This window comes from Grampus griseus (assembly GCF_964374135.1).
Source record: "Grampus griseus genome assembly, chromosome: 10".
Classification (NCBI taxonomy): domain Eukaryota; kingdom Metazoa; phylum Chordata; class Mammalia; order Artiodactyla; family Delphinidae; genus Grampus; species Grampus griseus.
Window position 1 is genome coordinate 20,190,327 of NC_139004.1, and position 22,356 is coordinate 20,212,682.

The 22,356-nt window shown below is 40.6% G+C and overlaps 1 protein-coding gene across 1 annotated transcript in view; it reads left to right on the top strand.

Moving 5' to 3' along the window:
* Positions 1–22,356, top strand: part of CARMIL1 (capping protein regulator and myosin 1 linker 1) — a gene marked incomplete at its 5' end in the record, with an annotated part of 315,787 nt that overhangs the window by 132,304 nt on the left and 161,127 nt on the right. Inside the window, 4 exons of the mRNA XM_082664795.1 lie at positions 3,622–3,743; positions 15,561–15,658; positions 15,995–16,065; positions 16,299–16,372. Of these exons, the coding sequence (XP_082520921.1) occupies positions 3,622–3,743; positions 15,561–15,658; positions 15,995–16,065; positions 16,299–16,372 (365 nt within the window). The remainder of the gene's footprint in view (positions 1–3,621; positions 3,744–15,560; positions 15,659–15,994; positions 16,066–16,298; positions 16,373–22,356) is intronic.

Sequence of the window (22,356 nt, forward strand, 5' to 3'; positions counted from 1 at the left end):
TGATTAGATGTTAAGATTAAGTGGAATTAGAATAAGCTAATTACTAATTACTCGTACCCAAACTGTGAACTGAATAGATGCACTAGATGTGAAGAAAGAAGAAGTACCTTATAGTGAAAAATATAATTACCTGTGGTGGGAAGGTAGGGGGTGGGGTGTGGAACATAGATAAGGTGGCTGCATCCCAAAGTATCTGGCTTTTTAAAACATACATTTGCCCAGATAGGTGCCTATAAAATATCTGAGCCTCATTTCATAAAGCAGTTTTAGTCTTACTTAAGACACCTCACTGAAGTGTTGCATCAGTAAATACCTCCAAGTACAATAATGCTTGCTGCCTCTTTGGGGGTAAATATCTCTTGGACCAGCTTCTACAAGACCGGGGCAATCTTTTGTCTAGAGAATTTCAAAGGCAGTGCCATTAATTCCTTGAGGAATGAATGTGCTGAGAATTAGGATTAAAAAATGTTTTTTATATAGGGAGCCAACTAACTGGTACAAAGATGGTAATGTATTAAATACCTGTTAACAGATTCTCCTAGGGGTACTTACGAAGAAGTAACATTTTAAGGACTCAGATCACTGAAGTCTTTTTCTTTGATCTCATCATTTTGACAAATAGATTGGATTGCTTGTTCTTTTAACATAAACACTCTGAAAGACAGATTATTTTTTTAAAATTCAGCTAATCATAGGACAACCTAAAGCAAATCTAAAAGCTTCTTTGTCAATCCAGTTGGCTAATCGCACATTAAGGGTAGTGTTTCCCCATCATATTTTTGTACAAATTAAGTAACAACAGGAGGTAAATGTATAAGGATATTTGGATGCAGTGATCATCAAAAGGACTGAATTGTACATGAATATTTTTGAGATCCAAGATAATAAATAGTATTTTTTTTTAAAAAGAGTGATTGAAGTCAGTTCTTTTTATTTGGAACGTGTTTATAATCAACCTGTCTTCCCTTTTGTGACCTGCCCTTTTTGTCAGGTTGTTTTATACTTACTTGTAAGACTAGCTATATGACCTCAGTTCAGCATTTTTGGACATCTCCAGCAGTTACTATAGGAATGAGTCTCGCCTAGCATGAACGTTATTACTTTGTTCCCTTTGTATAATCCTTTCCAAGTATCCTGTCTTCTTAGAATAGTTGAAGCTTTTATAAGCACTTGATTTTTCTTTTGTTATCAGGCAAAAGGTTTCACCATTTTACTTAAACATCTCATGATGTGTCTTGTTTTTAAAACACATTTTACAAAAAAGTGACTATTGGGTTATCCTCCGGTGCTCACTGAAGGAGGTATTCTTACTTACACTGGACGCTAGGGATATGACAGACTTTGTAAGTCAAGGTGAAATCTTGGTAAAAGGAGAACTCACCTGCAAATGTGGCTATTCAGTTTCCATCACCGGGGGTGGGGGTGGGGGTGGTGGTCTGTTTGAATCTGCAGTTTGGCCCTTAGAAACTTGCTTCAGTTTCTGGACGTTTCTGACAAACTAACCACCCTCTACCCAAACAGTTCTTTCAGTCTTAAGGTTAAGAGCATTATTTTAAGGAAGTGCTTCTTAAGAAGCTGGTATTGTATTAGTATCTATCAGCGTGAGTACAGAAGTTCCCCCTTAACCGCAGTTTCACTTTCTGTGGTTTCAGTTACCTGTGGTCAACTATGGTTGGAAAATGGAAAAGTCCAGAAATAAACAATTCAAAAATCTTAAATTTCATGCTGCTCTGAGTAGCATGATGAAATCTTACGCTGTCCTGCCCCTTCCCACCCAGGACTTGAATCATCTCTTCATCCAGCGTTTCCCACCCGTTAGTCATTTAGTAGCCAGCTAGGTTATCAGATCTGCTGTTGTGGTATTTCAGTGCTTGTGTTGAAATAACCCTTATTTTACTTAATAATGGCCCCAAAGCACAAGAGTCATGACACGGGCAATTTGGAAGTGCCAAAGAGAAGCCATAAAGTGCTCCCTTTAAGAGAAAAGGTGAAAGTTCTTGATTAATAAGGAAAGAAAAACATTTGTATGCTGAGGATGCTAAGATCTATGGCAAGACCGAATCTTCTATCTGTGAAATTGTGAAGCAGGAAAAAGAAATTTGTGCGAGTTTTGCTGTTGCACCTCAAATTGCCGAAGTTATGACCACAGAGTGTGATAACTGCTTAATTAAGATGAACAAAGGTATTAAAGGAAATCATCAACAGAGTGAAAAGACAACCTACTGAATGGGAGAAAATATTTGCAAATGATATGACCGATAAGGAGTTAATATCCAACATATATAAACAGCTTATACAACTCAACATCAAAAAAACAAACAACCTGATTAAAAACTGGGCATAAGACGTGAATAGACATTTTTCCAAAGAGGAAATGCAGATGGCAAAAAGACACATGAAAAGATGCAAAACATCGTTAATCATCAGGGAAATGCAAATCAAAACAATGAGATACACCTCATACCTGACAGAATGGCTGTCATCAAAAAGAACACAAATAACAAATACTGGCAAGGATGTGGAGAAGAGAGAGAAGCCGTGTACGTGATTGGTGGGAATGTAAATTGGTGCAGCCCCTGTAGAAAACAGTATGGAGGTTTCTCAAAAAAACTAAAAATATAACTACCTTATGATCAGCAGTTTCAGTCCTGGGTATATATCCTAAAAACCCAAAAACACTAATTTGAAAAGACACATGTACCCCAGTGTTCATAGCAGCACTGTTTACAATAGCCAAGATATGGAAGCAGCCTAAGTATTCACCAACAGATGAATGGATAAAGAAGATGTGGTATGTGTACACACATACACACACACACACACACACACACAGAGGAATACTACTCAGCCATAAAAAAGAATGAAATTTTGCCTTTTGCAGCAACATGGTTGGACTTGGAGGGCATGATGCTAAGTGAAATAAATCAGACAGAGAAAGACAAATACTGTGTGATACCACTTATATGTGCAATCTCAGAAATACAACAAAATAGCAAATATAACAAAAAAGAAAGACTCACAGATATAGAGAACAAACTAGTGGTTACCAGTGGGGAGAGGGAAGGGGAAGGGGCAATGTATGAGCAGGGGATTAAGAGGTACAACTATTAGGTAGAAAATAAGCTACAAGAATATATTGTACAACACAGGAAGGAATATAGCCAATATTTTTATAATAAGTATAAATGGAGTATAAACTTTAAAAATTGTGAATCACTATCTTGTATACCTGTTACTTATATAATATGTACATCAATACTTCAATTACAAAAAATGGAAAAGGCATTAAATTTATACAGTAAGATGTTTTGAGAGAGACCACATTCACATAAATTTTATTATAGTGTATTGTTATAATTGTTCTATTTTATTATTAGTTAATTGTTGTTAATCTCTTAGTATGCCTAATTTATAAATTAAACTATCACAGGCATGTATGTATAGGAAAAAACAGCATATATAGGGTTCGGTGCTATCTGAGGTTTCAGGCTTCCATTGGGGGTCCTAGAATGTTTCCCCACGGCTAAGGGGGGACTGCCGTATATAGTTTACATTATTTAAAATAAAAAAATCGAAGGAATTGGATCCATTATTAAGCAGTGTCCAACCTGGTTGTTGCAGATGGTTGTGGAAACTGAGAAGTGCAGCATCTCCCTGAAGATGGCATCACCTGAGGACGTGAGCGAGGTGCTGGCACACATCGGCACCAGCCTGCGGAAGATCTTCCCTGGCTTCTCCCCATTGTGAGTTCTCCCGCGGGAGGGTGAGGAGAGCAGAGACCTGGTCTCTCCCTCAAACTGAAAACAGCCTTTCTCTTGCCCCTTCACTTGGTTCCTCTCTCATACTTTCTTCTTCTCTTAAACATTACATGTTACAACCCTCTCTCAAACCTTTGTGTTTTATGTCTGAGATTTTCTGTATGGCTGCTCTTTATTTTTATACTTTTTGATTCAATTTTTTTAACATCTTTATTGGGGTATAATTGCTTTACAGTGGTGTGTTAGTTTCTGCTTTTTAACAAAGTGAATCAGTTATACATATACATATGTTCCCATATCCCTCTTGCATCTCCCTCCCTCCCACCCTCCCTATCCTACCCCTCTAGGTGGTCACAAAGCACCGAGCTGATCTCCCTGTGCTATGCGGCTGCTTCCCACTAGCTGTCTATTTTACGTTTGGCAGTGTATATATGTCCATGCCACTCTCTCACTTTGACACAGCTTACCCTTCCCCCTCCCCATATCCTCAAGTCCATTCTCAAGTAGGTCTGTGTCTTTATTCCCGTCCTACCCCTAGGTTCTTCATGACATTTTTTTTTTCTCTTAGATTCCATGTATATGTGTTAGCATATGGTATTTGTCTTTCTCTTTCTGACTTACTTCACTCTGTATGACAGACTCTAGGTCCATCCACCTCACTACAAATAACTCAATTTCGTTTCATTTTATGGCTGAGTAATATTCCATTGTATATGTGTGCCACATCTTCTTTATCCATTCATCCGATGATGGACACTTAGGTTGCTTCCATCTCCTGGCTATTGTAAATAGAGCTGCAATGAACATTTTGGTACATGACTCTTTTTGAATTCTGGTTTTCTCAGGGTATATGCCTAGTAGTGGGATTGCTGAGTCGTATGGTAGTTCTATTTGTAGTTTTTTAAGGAACCTCCATACTGTTCTCCATAGTGGCTGTACCAATTCACATTCCCACCAGCAGTGCAAGAGTGTTCGCTTTTCTCCACACCCTCTCCAGCATTTATTGTTTGTAGATTTTTTGATGATGGCCATTCTGACCGGTGTGAGATGATATCTCATTGTAGTTTTGATTTGCATTTCTCTAATGACTAATGATGTCGAGCATTCTTTCATGTGTTTGTTGGCAGTCTGTATATCTTCTTTGGAGAAATGTCTATTTAGGTCTTCTGCTCATTTTTGGATTGGGTTGTTTGTTTTTTTGTTATTGAGCTGCATGAGCTGCTTGTAAATTTTGGAGATTAATCCTTTGTCAGTTGCCTCATTTGCAAATGTTTTCTCCCATTCTGAGGGTTATCTTTTGGTCTTGTTTACGGTTTCCTTTGCTGTGCAAAAGCTTTTAAGTTTCATGAGGTCCCATTTGTTTATTTTTGTGTTTATTTCCATTTCTCTAGGAGGTGGGTCAGAAAGGATCTTGCTGTGATTTGTGTCATAGAGAGTTCTGCCTCTGTTATATGGCTGCTCTTTAAAGAGCTGGAGTGATGAAGGGATTTGGCAATCCTCTGACCTCCACTCCTAAGACTAAAACAGAAGCCTTTTTAATGTAACCTGAGATTTACCCTAGTGTGAATTTTACTCACAGCTATTAGCAGAATGCCAGGAGCTGCATGCTTTGAAAGGAAGGCAGTGAGTGTTAATGAAGAGTGAGAGTGCTTCATTTTCCTTATTTTTTTCTGTTCAGTAAGAGGAAACTTAAAAAGCCAAAACTGAACATCAAAATTAGCCTCTTTCATTTTCCTCTCACGTTTCTGGAATACACATTAAGGATATGAGTACATTTTGTCTGTACATGTCCTCATATTTTTTTTTTTTGTCAAGCATTTTAAACCAGGATTCTGTGCTTGGGTAACAGAGTTTGAACATAGGGAATGTGTAGCTTGTTGGAAAGGGGGAGATAAATTGGCTGAGGTGGAAAGGCAGAGAGATCCTTATGTCAGAAAGCTCCCTAAAATAATAGCGCATATTCAGAATACCTTCCTGATGGAAGAAGATGATACACAGATTGCAGGAAATCCCTGCTGAGGAAGCCATGAAACCTCCCATAGAGCACAGAGGTGGGTAGCTGTGTGCCTTGGTTGGTGGGGGCCGGAGGGGAATTCGGGGGACTGTTGTCCTTCATGGAACGTGTCCCTACACTGCTGCTGCCTGTAAATTAGGAGGCAAAGCAGCAGGCAAACCCGGCCTTCGTGTCTTTCAAACCTTTTTGGTGAGCGGAAAGTGGCTTCTGGGGGATAGGAGCTTCCCTTCAGTCTCTTCGGCTTCAGGAGACCTGCTTGGTCCTTCTCACAGCTCTCCCTGGTCCCTTCCCACAGCTCTCCCTGGTCCCTTCCCTCCCTTCACACACCACAGTGGAGGGGCTGGCCCTGTGCTTTCTGGCTGTTCAGAAAGGGCTTCCTCCTTCCTGCAGCTGAAGTCACCTTGTGCTGCTCTGAGGATCCAGGTAGCTGGTTGCCGAGGGAGCTAAGTGGTCCCAGCCCCGTCCCAGCGGAGTGGAGCGGGGAGCCGGGGCTCCATCTCCAGGTCTGAGGTGTCTGAAAGGCCGGCTGTCTCTGGTCTCGTGTGTGTGGAGGGGACGCGAGGGCCGGGACGGGTGGTGGGATGAGATGAGGCATGGCAGTGGGGAAGTACCCAGAGCAAAACAGCCTCAGGAATGCTTTCCATATCATCCTTAGAGCCAGAGAACTGTCCGGGGTAATCATGAGATAGCAGTAATTACACAACCCATTTTCCTGAAACTGCACTTGAGTAATGTGACTTTGGACACAGGGTTCCTTCCAGAGCGTCTTTCCTTTCATTCCAAATCAACACCGATGGAATAAGAAAAGTATTAAGTACAGCCTTATTCAGTAAGGGCTTATAAGACCCTCAGAGTGATAGTTAGAATCTCTGTTTTCTTTAAAAGGCAACTTTGTCTAATGCTCTAGGGATTTGTCGTGGGGGGGAGATTATCGGTTTTATTTTTGGTTTGGATTCTCCCATTTTTTTTTCCTGGAGAAAGTTGTGTACGAAAAGTGCTTTCTCTTTTCTCTTCCATTTAACTTCTTGTTAAAATGTTTAGGCAGCAAATATTAAACCACAAGTCTTAAATACGCAGCTCCATTTCTAGAGAGGCCGTTACCTCTAGAGAGGTTTCTAAATCCATGACCCTCCACCTCACCCTGATTTTCATTTCTGTCCCCCAGCTGCTTCTCAGGCATCTCCACAAGGATGTCCCCACGCACCTCACACTTCGTATGTCCCAAACGGAACTTCTTACTGTTTCCCCTAAAACCTCCCCGTATTGGATATTCTGTCTCAGTGAGTGGCTTCTTCATTTACATAGTCTCCCGAGTGAAAAGCTGAGCTGCTTTGATTTCTTGTTCCTTACTTGCCCATCTAATTAGTTGCCAAGCTCTTTTGCGTCTGTCTTAATAGCTCTTTGGTCCTTTGTCTTTCTTCTCACTTGCCCAGTGCAGCATCTTTCTAGCTAGTTTCTCTGTCTCTAGTTCTTGCCCTTCCAACGGATCTTCCGTACTGTCACCAGAATTATCTTTCCATAATTCACATAGTCTCTATTTCTTGCCTAAGTTCTTTTTTTTTTTTGCGGTACGCGGGCCTCTCACTGTTGTGGTCTCTCCCGTTGCGGAGCACAGGCTCAGCGGCCATGGCTCACGGGCCCAGCCGCTCCGCGGCATGTGGGATCCTCCCGGACCGGGGCACGAACCCGTGTCCCCTGCATCGGCAGGCGGACTCTCAACCACTGCGCCACCAGGGAAGCCCCTTGCCTAAGTTCTTTAATGGCTATCCTTCCTGATAAAATCCAAAATGTGTAGCCTGGCATAGAAAACCACTGCCGTCTTGCCCCATAGTCCAGCCTGTTGTTGAACACGTCAGCCTCTTTTATATTCTCATGCCTTTTATATAGGCTTCTAACCCTGACAGACTCCCACTCCAAAAGACATAGCCCAAATATGTGAAGAGTTCCCCATCAGTCAAGAGTTTATGTTTCCATAGAACGTTGTGATTACTGCCTGTACTACCACATATCACATCGTGTTATAATTGTTTGTTTATACATTTATACATTCAGTGAGTATTTATTGACTTTCTACTATATGCTAGGCAGAGTGCTAAGTGTTGGGGCCCAACAGTGAATATGGTCCCTGACCACATGGAACTTACACTGGGAAGTTGCATTACTTACACCAGGAAAGAAACCCCCTAAAAAAGAAAAATGAGAAATGGTGTAAGATCAGGCTGGAAACATAGGCCCTGGTCAGTTTACATAGAGACTCCTGGTAAAGAGTTTGGAATTTAGTAGAATTCCACTAGGAAGTCAGTGTAAGATTGTAAGTAAGGAAAGACACGGTTCCTTGTATATTTTATGGAAATTATTTTTGCTTCTAGATAGAGTGGGTTGCGAAGGGGAACGAGTAGAAGTAGAAAGCTAATTTGGAAATTATCAAAGCTAATTTGAAAGCTGATAGCTAAAGGGAATGCTATTAGAGATAAAGATGAGAGCGACAGTAGATTTATTAAGATTTATTTTGGATATAAGACATGATGATGGATTAGGTAGGTAGGTGACAGCAGTGAGGAAAGGGAAGAACCAAGGATGGCTCTTAGGTTTCTGATTTAATAACTTAGTGACTGACACTACTTTTCAGTGAGGTGAAGAGGGCCTAGAGTAGGGTGGGGCAAGTTTTTTTTTGGGGAAAAATTACCAACCATTTTGTTTTACGCATGCAAAATTTGAAATCTGGGGCATCTAGGTGGGGAAATCAGATAGGCAGTTAGATACGCTTGGAGGAGAGGTCCAAGTCTGGAGATGTTGCAAATGTGAGAGTCATTAGTGTAAAGAGGGTCTTGAATTCATGACTGTTGATAAGATCACCTGGAGAGAGATGTGGACCTAGAAGAGAAAATGTCCCAACATTTAGAGGTCAAGCAAAAGAGGAAGAACCGCAAAGGGAGCTGGGTTATTACTCTAGTAGAAAGCCAGATTTTTTGGTGGATTCCAGTGGGAAAGCAGAACCTGGGAGAATTTTCTGGAGGAAGGAGTGGGTGATTGCAGAATGCTACTGGGCATTGAATAAGCCAAGGGCAGAGAGGTTTCCAGTGGACTGGCACCGTGAAGGGCACAGATGACCTTGACCAGAGCAGTTCACGTTTTCTGATTGGGAGAGGCAGACTGCCGTGGCTGTAGGATGAACTCAGATGTGAGAATGTGGATGTGGTATGTGTAGACAACTAAGTAGAAAAGTTTAGCTATGACGGGTATGAGGAATTTCAGGGAACTTCTGTTTGGTACTCAGAATGGGAGATATTAAAGTATATGACTGTAACAAGGGGAGTGATCTAGTAGAAAGAGATTGTTGCTGGAGACATTGGTAATAAACCAGCAATATCCTTGGGAAGGTAAGAGGGGTACAAGACACATCTGACCTTCCTTCTACCCTGGACGCTGCTTGAGCAAAGGCCAAATTTTTTTCTTAATCTTGAGTCCCTAGCCCTTGGCACATAGTAGATAGTCGCCGAGGTTTTGGATGAGCACATCCATTTTGTGCTTCCTCTGTGCCTAGTACATTGTTGGGAGAGGTGCCCTGGGAGTGTATAGAGCTTACAAGATGGTAGCTCTGCCCTCAAACCATGGACTCTTGAGCTGAAAGTGATTGGGTGTAAGTGGGCGGTGAGTGAGTGGAGGCTGGCTGTGTAGAGGAGATCTACCTAGAAAGGATGGAGAGAATTTATAGGAAAGGGTAGGGAAAGGAGAGGCAGTTCAAATGAATATACCAGCATGGAAGACGGTATAGATTATAATTTAGAAAATGACTGGGCAGAGAATTTAAATAAACATACTTGACTTTCATTTCGCTTTCTTACCCAACATGCACAGTTAGCTTGTCCAAATAAACTCTTAATATTTTGTGACTTGCATGTTCTGCCTTTACTCATGAAGTTCCTTAGATTGTATTACATGAAGTTGGCCCGGAAAATGTATAATTCTATTGGTGTTGGTTATTGTGACTAGAGAGAGTGGAAGGAGAAGGTAATCATACCCTTTCTTCTACGTTCCTAGTAGTCAACGCTGTCAGGAAGGGAAATAGATCCTTTACGTAAACAATATTGAACACGCAAAAGAAAACAGGTCCCCGGTAACGTCATACGACCTGCTCATAGTAAGTCGGAGAATATGATACTGTATTTGGAATTCTCAAGCCTTGTTTGAGTCATTTGTCGCATCAAATGTATTACCTGAGCCCGTCGTGGGGCCCTTGGGTCCTTAGCCCTCACCTCCTTCCTTACCCAGGTAGAGCCTGATCATCGGGGAAAAGGTACCAGAAACTGGGTGAATCAGGAGGACAAACACAGCCAGGGCCTCAGTTAACAGAATACTTTCTTGAATAACCTAAGGTTGGCTGTATATATTATAAATGAAATGATAACCTGCCAGGACCTGAATTTCTGGTTTTAAATATAATTTTGAAATAACATCCATGATCAAAATCAAATATATAAAAATAGTATATATCTCTATAAAATATAACCAATCCCCTTGACTATAGTCAAGAGAATGCTGGTAGGAAAAAAAAATGAAGAATTTTAATTAAAATTAAGTTTTTACACCTAGAATCTTCACCTCCCTGCTACAGGTATGTGTTAGGATGTTTCTCTCTCCCTCTTTCCCTCTCTTCCCTCACAGAGTGCCGTTTCCCTGCCGCCCCCGCCCCATTAAATAAGGAAAGTTTATTTTAAAATATAGAGAAAATGTAAAGATTCAAGAAGAAAATTTAAATTTAAAAATCAGATCACCATTTGCATTGTTTTGTCAACGTTCTCATCTTTGCTGTGTGATAGTCACTATCACTGGAGGCCTCATCTCTAAGGCAGTGATATTGGGAGGAAACTAGGGAAATATTTGTAGCCTAAGTGTTGTTAATCTGTTTCACAGAGATGTCTGTAATGGCAGTTCCCTTCAGGAAGCTGTTTTGTGTTACGGCCTTTTGCTTTTCTAATACCAAGAACCCTGGCTGTTCTCCAAAACCAAGCTAGATTTTTTTTTATATTAAATTAAATCATTAGGGCGAGTTAGAGCTAATTTAGAAAATGTTTACTAGAGAACATAGATGAGTGAAATGTTTCCTGCCATCTAAGAGTTTCTTGTCTAAAGGTAGTGTGGGAAAGTTCCACAGATAATATCATGAAGAGAGTGAAATATCCTCAGATTTCAGAGAAGGGAATGTTCCACGTAACTTGGGATGTCAAGAAAATAATGTTTGATTTGTGTCTGTTTTCCTCTTTGTTTTGAGAGGTGGGCTTTTGTTGGGGGTGAGCTCCAGGGAGAGTTCTGTGGGGGAAATGGCAGAGGCTGGAGGCTGGAGGCAGAGGCGAGGGCAGGTGCAGCTGTAACTTAACTTGCCTTAGGAGGACAGCAGGCAGCCTAAAGCAGTTAGAATTGGGAGCCTGCAGATATCACTGTGAGACAAAGGTAAGGCACACCTGGAGAGGCCCTGAATAAAAGCCTCTGGGATAGGCAGTAGGGAGCTAGTGAAGGCTTTTGAACTTTAGAATGAAATGACAGCTACACTTAAGGGAGAATCAGTCTTGTAGCACTGATTTATGAACCTGGGGGAAGAGAGCCTCCAGGTGGAACTAGAAGGTGTCAGATTGTCTGGTTACTTTAGGGGGCGAGACTCTTGGCAAGTTAATGCATTTCTCAATGCCTCAGTGTCCTCCTCTGTAAAATGGGAATAATGATACTCATGCAGTTTTGTGAGGATTAAATTAACTCGTGCTGACTGCTTAACAAGTGCTCCACAAGTCTTAAGCTGTATAGCCCGTTGCTGTTCTTACCCAGAGGCCCTGGAATGAAAGCCTCCACTGTTGGAAAGGAAATGGGTGACATCCGTAGGGGATTTATTTGATGTTTATGATTTATTATTATTATATGTTTCTATGTAAGTTGGTTGCATTTCTCTAATTTGATTCTTTGTTGTTAAATGTGGCTCATAATACCTTTTTAGGTGACAGAACAGTAACCTTCTAACATGATTTTCTTCTAGGCTTTCATCATATTGGATTATTCTTTCACGTATGTGACAATTTGAAAGTTGGCTGGGTATTAGTGTCGGTATGTTAGGACAGTGCGTCTTTACTACGATGATAAAAATGGAATTGCAAATCCCTTTTCAAGTCGAAAGCCGGTTAAGTATGAAAAGGTGAGGTTATTATAAGTGAAGAGAAGTGGGAAAATAGAAGTTTATGGTTAAACAACAGAAAGGTGCTTTACAGGCTGTGGCAGTTTCTATATTTCTCTAAAGCAGTAGGTAGCACTGTGTGGTGTGGTTTACGTCAGTAAAACGTGTCCTCTTCTGGCGACAACTGCCGTATGGTATAGGATGAGCACTGGAATTGAATTTTTGATAAACCAATTAATTTACCTGGATTAAAATAATTTGCAGATTTTTTTCCCACGTCAACAATTTAAGCATGAGATTTGCATAGAGAGCGGGCATGCTTGTCACCGAGTTCACTGTTCTTACCACATACAACTATTTTCTGAGTCTTGTGTAAATTAAATGCACGCAATGGAAATGTAGTTGGTTCAGCTGTATAGTGCCGCCTGTTAGTGAGAGGCAGGATGTACGTATCTGTTCGCTAGGATTTTGGTTTACCTCTTAGGGCACTTATTCTGACAGCAACTCCTTTGTCTGTCTGTGTCTGACACACACGCGCTCTTTTTGTGTGTGTGTGTGTGAGCAGGTGCCCTGTGGCGCATACACAGATGGCTCTTTGCTGTTATTTAGCTACAGGCAGAACTCATGTGGGGTAGATTTTTCTTTTCCTCATTGTCTCTGTCTAGTGTTAGAAAACATAAGAAACAGTTGCCGCCTTCTGGAAGTTTAGTTCTTATGACTTTACCTCTTATGTAAATAAATGCACTTGTTTCATGATACTCCTTTAGTTCCTGATACCTAATTTTTTTTTCTTTCCTGAAAAAAGAAAGATGAAAACTGTTACAGAAGGGGAGCTACTTGGAGAAGCTCAGACTGATACTTTTGAAGGGTGGTTTGAAGTTTAGGGAAAATGCCAGGTGTAACCACCTCACAGCAGGGCCCTGTTCACGTGGATGTCTACACTGGCTGCTTCCCTCTCCAGATGATTTCCTCCTACTTCTGAGTGTGACTGTCCAGTGCTGTTTTTGGAGTAAAATTAGGCTCTGGTTTCTGCACCTGCCATAAGGATTAGTTTATTCCTCCCTATAATCCTAGACAGCCACCTTCCTATTCTTAATCCTACCAGCTTCCTGCCTTATTTTCTGTCTGTTTTGGACTAGCTCAACTTCATCCTGTGTGTTATTGAAACAACATGCCCTACAGTTCAGCTGAAATAAAGCTAGAATTTTAGCAGAGAAATGTGATCTCAGATGAAGTCAGACATAAATCCAGCTTGGTGTGTCCAAGGTTTAGTTAATTCATCTGTGGAAATGAATCTGTTTCCAACCACTCTGCTCCTTCTTTACATAATATCCGGCTTCGCTGTCTTGTAGCCAGAAAATAATGCCACTGCAATACCAGAATGATGGTATTGAACTGCGATGAACCATTCCGAATTGCGGGATTCTGTAATATCACTTTCATGATGAACATCTTCTTTAACCCACAGTTGTCCCCAAATTAAGCACTTTTAGAATAATGAGAGTTAATCATATATGTGTTCAGGTAAAACAGAAAAATCATGTTGCATTTGTAGATGTCATGCATTTACACAAGAATTTGAAGGGATCACTGATAATTGACATCAATTGGTAATACCTGCTTATGCTTCAGTCATAAAAATTATAAAGAAGTAGGAGTATTTTTCAATGCTAGCGGAATGCTTGTATTTAAATGCTTGGGTATGTATTTGAAGTTTTTTCTAGGAGTAGAACAGGCCAGCCAGGCAACTTGTCAGCAGGCTCTGGCACATTTTATCTGGAATATTCATCCAATCAGAAAGTGGAAATAATTGGGACCATTCTCTTCCAGTACAATACAAGGTGATGGAAATTCATGAGGATAAGCATTATACACATAGCCAAAGTGCTTTAAATCATTAAAGAAAGATTAAAATGATGTTCAGTGTGACTTACTATGTTTATTTCACCACTTTGCACCCAGGGCCTGTCATGGTCCTGGGTGATTTCGACCTGCCAGCAGCCTTCCTCACAGCCCGTGACCCCTCCACCCCGCTTTACCCTTGATGGTCACACCCTACACCTTGTCATCTCCTGGAACGGCTTCTCCTGGGGTGAAATCATCATTTAGTCATCTCTCTCGGACCACAGCCTCTAGTCTTTCACTTTCTCTCCCTTGGCGGTACCCATACTTGGACTTCTGGGGGGCCTCCAGGCCATGGATCCCTTGGCTTTCCCCTTGTTTCCATCTCCTTCCTGCCTTCCCTTCCTTTCCTGACCGCCAAGCCCCATGGTGTCCATCACTTCAGTGGGGCCCTGTCAGTATCCCCCACTCCTTCTGTCCCCACTGTTTTTCTGGCTCGCCTGCCTGGAAAGCCTGCATCCGTGCAGCAAGCCAACTGCCCTTTCTCCACACACATTTGGGCTGCTGGGAGCTGTAGGAGAAGATCACACAGCTGTTCAGCTTGGTACCACCACCAATTCATGACGTTCACTCTCACTGGGCTCTTAACGGCCCGGGAAGTTCTTTTTAATTTCTCAAGCTATTCTATCTCTTTATTTCCCAAGTTTGCCCCAGGCTTATCCCCCACCCCTGTAGCAGTTTGTCTGCAGTGCTGTCTGATCATCTCATACTCCCTGTGTAGCCTTTCTGTGGCTCCTCATTGCCCTGAGAATAAAATCCCAACCCCTTCCTTTGACCTCTGAGGCTCACTGTGACCTGGTTCCTACTTAGCTCCTAGATTCCTGTTATCCCCTCCCTATCACACGTTATTTGCTAACTGATTTGAACTGTGTTCAGTCTCTGGAAAGCACAGGCTCCCTAGGAGTTGTAGTCCAGGGGAAGAGATAGTAAAAGGAACAGCTCTTCCAGTATGAAATGCCCAGTTTCTTGATGGACATTTGTACTATTTGTACTATGGAAGGAGAGAAGAGGAGGTTTGTACTTTAATTCCTTGAAAATTAGTAATTTATATTTAGTGTACACATAATCTAATAAATTATTATTAGATAAATTAGGTAATTTATTGAGTGGAACATACCATTTTCTATTCTAATAAAATCTAATGTTGTGAAAGAACTAAACATGGAGAATATTTATGTTGTGAGATATCTTTAGCTTACAAATGGGCGTTAAATAAAGGGCTTTATTATTAAGTTCCTATAGCTCTCCAGCTCCTAGTACTCAAAAAATGGAATTATATTTACCAAAATTGAAGTGATACCCATCTTTTTTTTTTTTCTTTGCTGCGTCAGGCCTTAGTTGCAGCACGTGGGATCTTCGCTGAGGCATGCGGGATCTTTTGTTGCAGTGCCTGGGCTTCTCTCTAGTTGTGGTGTGCGGGTTCCAGAGCACATGGGCTCTGTAGTTTGCGGCACGCAGGCTCTCTAGTTGAGGTGTGTGAGCTCAGTAGTTGCGGCACGCAGGCTTAGTTGCCCCGCGTGGGAACTAAGATGTGGGATCTTAGTTCCCTGACCAGGGATGGAAGCCGCATCCCCTGCACTGGAAGACGGATTCTTTACCACTGGACCACCAGGGAAGTCCTGAAACCCATGTTTGTTTAAAAAAAAAATGGTGTATCACAAATTTCTGAGTGCATTTCAGAAAACTTGATTTTTGAAATGTCTCGTTGTTTTTGTTGATCTTACAGGAGAATCATGAAAAAAGTCTGCATGGAGCCATCTGAGCGACTGGCCAGTCTCCAGGCTCTGTGGGACAGCCAGACTGTGGCCGAGCAGGGCCCCTGTGGTGAGCATGCATTTTAAAACCGAAAAATAAATGGCTGGATGGCCGCCGTTTTGCCAGGAAGCTAAGTCTATTCCTAGTGTGCTACCGTAAAGGTACAATTACTTTTAAGGTGTAATTAGCACCGCACAGACTTTAGATTGGTGGACAAACATCCTATATTTAAGCTATATTGCATCCTGCTATGTACTTACTGTAGAACAGGGGGGAGAATCTTTGCTGTTTTCCCAAAAGGAGAGAATAATCAGCACTGTCAACATCGGCCATATTTAAGCTTTTAAATTTTAACTTAAAAAACATTTAGTCGAAAACCTGTCACATTTCTATTGTATAATTCAGGTGGATTTTCTCAGATGTATGCCTGTGTTTGTGACTGGCTTGGATTTTCATACAGGGAAGAAGTACAATGGGTAAGTGTATCTGTACGCATGCACACACACACCTGGAGAATATTCCAGTATTTGACTGGCTTATTTCGCTCTCTCTCTCTTTTTCCCCCCACCATTCATTGCTTGCTTAACATCTTCCTTCCTCAGATTACATAAAAATCTGCCTGTGTCATTGTCTGATTCTCTTTGCATCTCTCTTGCTTCCCTGATCCTCTATGGGGACTGTTTATATGACTGAATTATGTTTCAAATAGGATGTGGATACAATTTATCTGACACAAGACACCAGGGAATTGAATTTACAAGACTTCAGTCATCTTGACCACAGGTAAGCTTCTTTCTTTCCTTTCTTTCACTTCTGATTTTGCTTTCAGAGCTGCCCTTGTCTGTCGGTACTTATAAGTGTACATTATCTCCAGAGAATCCTTTTTTTATAAGGGGAATCAGGAGAGCCTAAGAATCTCTAGATTTTGCCTTTTAAGTAAGAGTTTCCAGTGTGTTTATCACTACGACTGGTTTGGGATGGGGGTGCATGAGTGTACCTCAAGTCCAGGATTTACACTTATAAACTGTGGAAACAATTCAATTCTTAGGTTCTTATGCCAGCCCACAAATCTATTTAATCTACCCTGTATATAAAATACAGTACTATTTTGCCTAATTGCCATTTAGAACATTTTTCTATAAGGGAACTTTATGCTAAAATCCTAACAAATGACTTTACAGTTCCTTTACTGGGACTGGCTAGGGTTTATATGCATATATTGCTGGAAATCAGTTTGCCAATATCTACCTTACGGTAGTGACAATAAAACACTGAAGGCTGTTACAAGTTATTTGAGAGACTTGTAGGTTTTAAGATGTCGACTTTACTATGTGTAGGGCTGTGGCTTGTGTGATCAGGCCCCGGAGAAGAAACTTCATTCCGTTCCCCTTCTCTCTGTAAGAGCAGACCTAGCAAAGTGATTCTGATAGCTGACAAAGCTGAGCACTGCAACCCCCCTCTCACCCCACCCCCCTGCCCCTGGCAAGTCTTTGTGGTCATCTATCCCGGCCTATCTCCTTAACCCTGGAGATGCTGCTACTTATTTTAGGTGGGCAGATATGATAGCTCCATCGCAATGAATCCCAGCTTGAGAAATCTTTTCTCTCTGTTTGGAATGCAGACAGAGAAATCTGAGATTCCAGGTGTACCTTTCATGCCATTTGGACGATTGGAATTGTAGACAGGATGGTTGCCTCTTTCTACCACCAGCATCTTGCCCCCAAAATACCATTTCAAATTATTTTTCCACTTACCTGGCAGGGAGTCCAGAATTGTAGCAGAGTCTCCAAAGAGTTCTGGCCAACTGAACTGAGCAAAGAAAAAGTGTGCTGGATGGATATGGCCTTTGTGCACAGCCTGGGTCTACGGTGGATGGTGAAGCAGGCTCGGCTATGTCTGTAGACGTGGCTAAAGCCTAAAGCCCCCAGTTCTCAAGCTCAGATGTGATTCCTTTTTGTGGAACAGGGAGTTTTCTCTTGCTTAGAGCCGTTCTCCCTCTTCCTATATTTGAGGGAATGTCATACTCCTGTTTAGGGAAGATGTTTCCTGTGTAGATCATGAAAAAGTGCACTGAGAAACATAAAGGGAAGATATTTTATTTTGTAAATATTTTTCAATAAAAACAGAAAATTGTATGTAGAATAAGATAAGAGTAGGTAGGCCTACAGTATCCAGTCTCAATGTTTTGGGTCCCAGAATCTCTTTATAGTCTTAAAAATGGTTGCATTGTTCATGTGGGTTTTATCTTATGGTATTTATCATATTGGAAATTAAAACCAAAAAAAGTTTATTAAGTCCTTTAAAAATAATGTTAGTAAACCTATAACATGCTAACATAGATCCTTTTTTTTTTTTTTTTTTTTTTTTTTGCGGTACGCGGGCCTCTCACTGTTGTGGCCTCTCCTGTTGCGGAGCACAGGCTCCGGACGCGCAGGCTCAGCGGCCATGGCTCATGGGCCCAGCCGCTCTGCGGCATGTGGGATCCTCCCGGACCGGGGCGCGAACCTGAGTCCCGTGCATCGGCAGGCGGACTGTCAACCACTGCGCCACCAGAAGCCCTATATACCATTTTTATAAAAAATAACTATTTTCCAAAACAAAAATCAGTCAGCAAGAAAAGTGGCATCAGTTTACGTTTTTGGCAGATCACTTTGTTTTTTCTTTTTTTTTTAACATCTTTATTAGAGTGTAATTGCTTTACAATGGTGTGTCAGTTTCTGCTTTATAACAAAGTGAATCAGTTATATGTATACATATGTCCCCATATCTCTTCCCTCTGCGTCTCCCTCCCTCCCACCCTCCCTCCCACCCCTCTAGGTGGTCACAAAGCACCGAGCTGATCTCCCTGTGCTATGCGGCTGCTTCCCACTAGCTAGCTATTTTGTTAGTGTATATATGTCCATGCCACTCTCTCACTTTGTCACAGCTTACCCTTCCTCCTCCCCATATCCTCAAGTCCACTCTCTAGTAGGTCTGCATCTTTATTCCCATCTTGCCACTAGGTTCTTCTGACCATTTTCTTTTTCCTTTTTTTTTTTTTTAGATTCCATATATATGTGTTAGCACACGGTATTTGTTTTTCTCTTTCTGACTTACTTCACTCTGTATGACAGTCTCTAGGTCCATCCACCTCACTACAAATAACTCAGTTTCATTCCTTTTTATGGCTGAGTAATATTCCATTGTATATATGTGCCACATCTTCTTTATCCATTCATCTGGAGATGGACACTTAGGTTGCTTCCATGTCCTGGCTATTGTAAATAGAGCTGCAATGAACATTTTGGTACATGACTCTTTTTGAATTCTGGTTTTCTCAGGGTATATGCCCAGTAGTGGGATTGCTGGGTCATATGGTAGTTCTATTTGTAGTTTTTTAAGGAACCTCCATACTCTTCTCCGTAGTGGCTGTACCAATTCACATTCCCACCAGCAGTGCAAGAGTGTTTGCTTTTCTCCACACCCTCTCCAGCATTTATTGTTCGTAGAGTTTTTGATGATGGCCATTCTGACCGGTGTGAGATGATATCTCATTGTAGTTTTGATTTGCATTTCTCTAATGATTAATGATGTTGAGCCTTCTTTCATGTGTTTGTTGGCAATCTATATATATTCTTTGGAGAAATGTCTATTTAGGTCTTCTGCCCATTTTTGGATTGGGTTGTTTGTTTTTTTGATATTGAGCTGCATGAGTTGCTTGTATGTTTTGGAGATTAATCCTTTGTCAGTTGCTTCATTTCCACATATTTTCTCCCATTCTGAGGGTTGTCTTTTGGTCTTGTTTATGGTTTCCTTTGCTGTGCAAAAGCTTTTAAGTTTCATAGGTCCCATTTGTTTATTTTTGTTTTTATTTACCTTTCTCTAGGGGGTGGGTCGAAAAGGATCTTGCTGTGATTTATGTCACAGTGTTCTGCCTGTTGTTTTCCTCTAAGAGTTTGATAGTGTCTGGCCTTACATTTAGGTCTTTAATGCATTTTGAGTTTATTTTTGTGTATGGTATTAGGGAGTGTTCTAATTTCATTCTTTTACATGTAGCTGTCCATGTTTGTCCATGTATGGGAAAACATGTGTATTCCCAGCACCACTTATTGAAGAGGCTGTCTTTTCTCCACTGTATATTCTTGTCTCCTTTATCAAAGATAAGGTGACCATATGTGTGTGGGTTTATCTCTGGGCTTTCTATCCTGTTCCATTGATCTGTCTTTCGTTTTTGTGCCAGTACCATACTGTCTTGATTACTGTAGCTTTGTAGTGTAGTCTGAAGTCAGGGAGTCTGATTCCTCCAGCTCCGTTTTTCTTTCTCAAGATTGCTTTGGCTATTCGGGTCATTTGTGTTTCCATACAAACTGAAATTTTTTGTTCTAGTTCTGTGAAAAATGCCATTGGTAGTTTGGTAGGGATTGCATTGAATCTGTAGATTGCTTTGGGTAGTATAGTCATTTTCACAATGCTGATTCTTCCAGTCCAAGAACATGGTATATTTCTCCATCTATTTGTATCATCTTTAATTTCTTTCATCAGAGTCTTACAGTTTTCTGCATACAGGTCTTTTGTCTCCTTAGGTAGGTTTATTCCTAGATATTTTATTCTTTTTGTTGCAATGGTAAATGGGAGTGTTTTCTTAATTTCACTTTCAGATTTTTCATCATTAGTGTATAGGAATGCCAGAGATTTCTGTGCATTAATTTTGTATCCTGCTACTTTACCAAATTCATTGATTAGCTCTAGTAGTTTTCTGGTAGCATCTTTAGAATTCTCTATGGATAGTATCATGTCATCTGCAGACAGTGACAGCTTTACTTCTTCTTTTCCAATTTGGATTCCTTTTCTTTCTCTTCTCTGATTCCTGTGGCTAAAACTTGCAAAACTGTGTTGAATAATAGTGGTGAGAATGGGCAACCTTGTCTTCTTCCTGATCTTAGTGGAAATGGTTTCAGTTTTTCACCATTGAGGATGATGTTGGCTGTGGGTTTGTCATATATGACCTTTATTATGTTGAGGAAAGCTCCCTCTATGCCTACTTTCTGGAGGGTTTTTATCATAAATGGGTGTTGAGTTTTGTTGAAAGCTTTCTCTGTATCTATTGAGATCATATGGTTTTTCTCCTTCAATTTGTTAATATTGTGTATCACGTTGATTGATTTGTGTATATTGAAGAATCCTTGCATTCCTGGGATAAACCCGACTTGATCCTGGTGTATGATCCTTTGAATGTGCTGTTGGATTCTCTTTGCTAGTATTTTGTTGAAGATTTTTGCATCTATGTTCATCAGTGATATTGGCCTGTAGTTTTCTTTCTTTGTGACATCTTTGTCTGGTTTTGGTATCAGAGTGATGGTGGCCTCGTAGAATGAGTTTGGCAGTGTTCCTTCTTCTGCTATATTTTGGAAGAGTTTGAGAAGGATAGAATGAGTTTGGGAGTGTTCCTTCTTCTGCTATATTTGGGAGGGTTTGAGAAGGATAGGTATTAGCTCTTCTCTGAATGTTTGATAGAATTTGCCTGTGAAGCCATCTGGTCCTGGGGTTTTGTTTGTTGGAAGATTTTTAATCACATTTTCAATTTCAGTGTTTGTGATTGGTCTGTTCATATTTTCTGTTTCTTTCTGGTTCAGTCTCGGAAGGTTGTGCATTTCTAAGAATTTGTCCATTTCTTCCTGGTTGTCCATTTTATTGGCATATATTTGCTTGTAATAATCTCTCATGATCCTGTGTATTTCTGCAGTGTCAGTTGTTACTTCTTTTTCATTTCTAATTCTATTGATTTGAGTCTTCTCCCTTTTTTTCTTGATCAGTCTGGCTAATGGCTTATCAATTTTATCTTCTCAAAGAACCAGCTTTTACTTTTATTGATCTTTGCTATCATTTCCTTCATTTCTTTTTCATTTATTTCTGATCTGATCTTTATGATTTCTTTCCTACTGCTAACTTTGGGGTTTTTTGGTTCTTCTTTCTCTAATTGCTTTAGGTGTAAGATTATGTTGTTTATTTGAGATGTTTCTTGTTTCTTAAGGTAGGCTTGTATAGCTATAAACTTCCCTCTTAGAACTGCTTTTGCTGCATCCCATAGGTTTTGGGTAGTTGTGTTTTCATTGTCATTTGTTTCTAGGTATTTTTTGATTTCTTCAGTGATCTCTTGGTTATTAAGTAGTATGTTGTTTATCCTCCATGTTTTTGTATTTCTTACAGGTATTTTCCTGTAATTGATATCTAGTCTCATAGCGCTGTGGTCAGAAAAGATACTTGATATGATTTCAATTTTCTTAAATTTACCAAGGCTTGATTTGTGACCCAAGGTATGATCTGTCCTGGAGAAGATTCCATGAGCACTTGAGAAGAATGTGTATTCTGTTGTTTTTGGATGGAATGTCCTATAAATATCAATTAAGTCCATCTTGTTTAATGTATCATTTAAAGCTCGTGTTTCATTATTTATTTTCATTTTGCATGCTCTGTCCATTGGTGAAAGTGGGGTGTTAAGGTCCCCTACTATGATTGTGTTACTGTTGATTTCCCCTTTTATGGCTGTTAGTATTTGCCTTATGTATTGAGGTGCTCCTATGTTGGGTGCATAAATATTTACAATTGTTATATCTTCTTCTTAGATTGAACCCTTGATCATTATGTAGTGTCCTTCTTTGTCTCTTGTAATAGTCTTTGTTTTAAAGTCTATTTTGTCTGATATGAGAATTGCTACTCCAGCTTTCTTTTGATTTCCATTTGCATGGAATATCTTTTTCCATCTCCTCACTTTCAGTCTGTATGTGTCC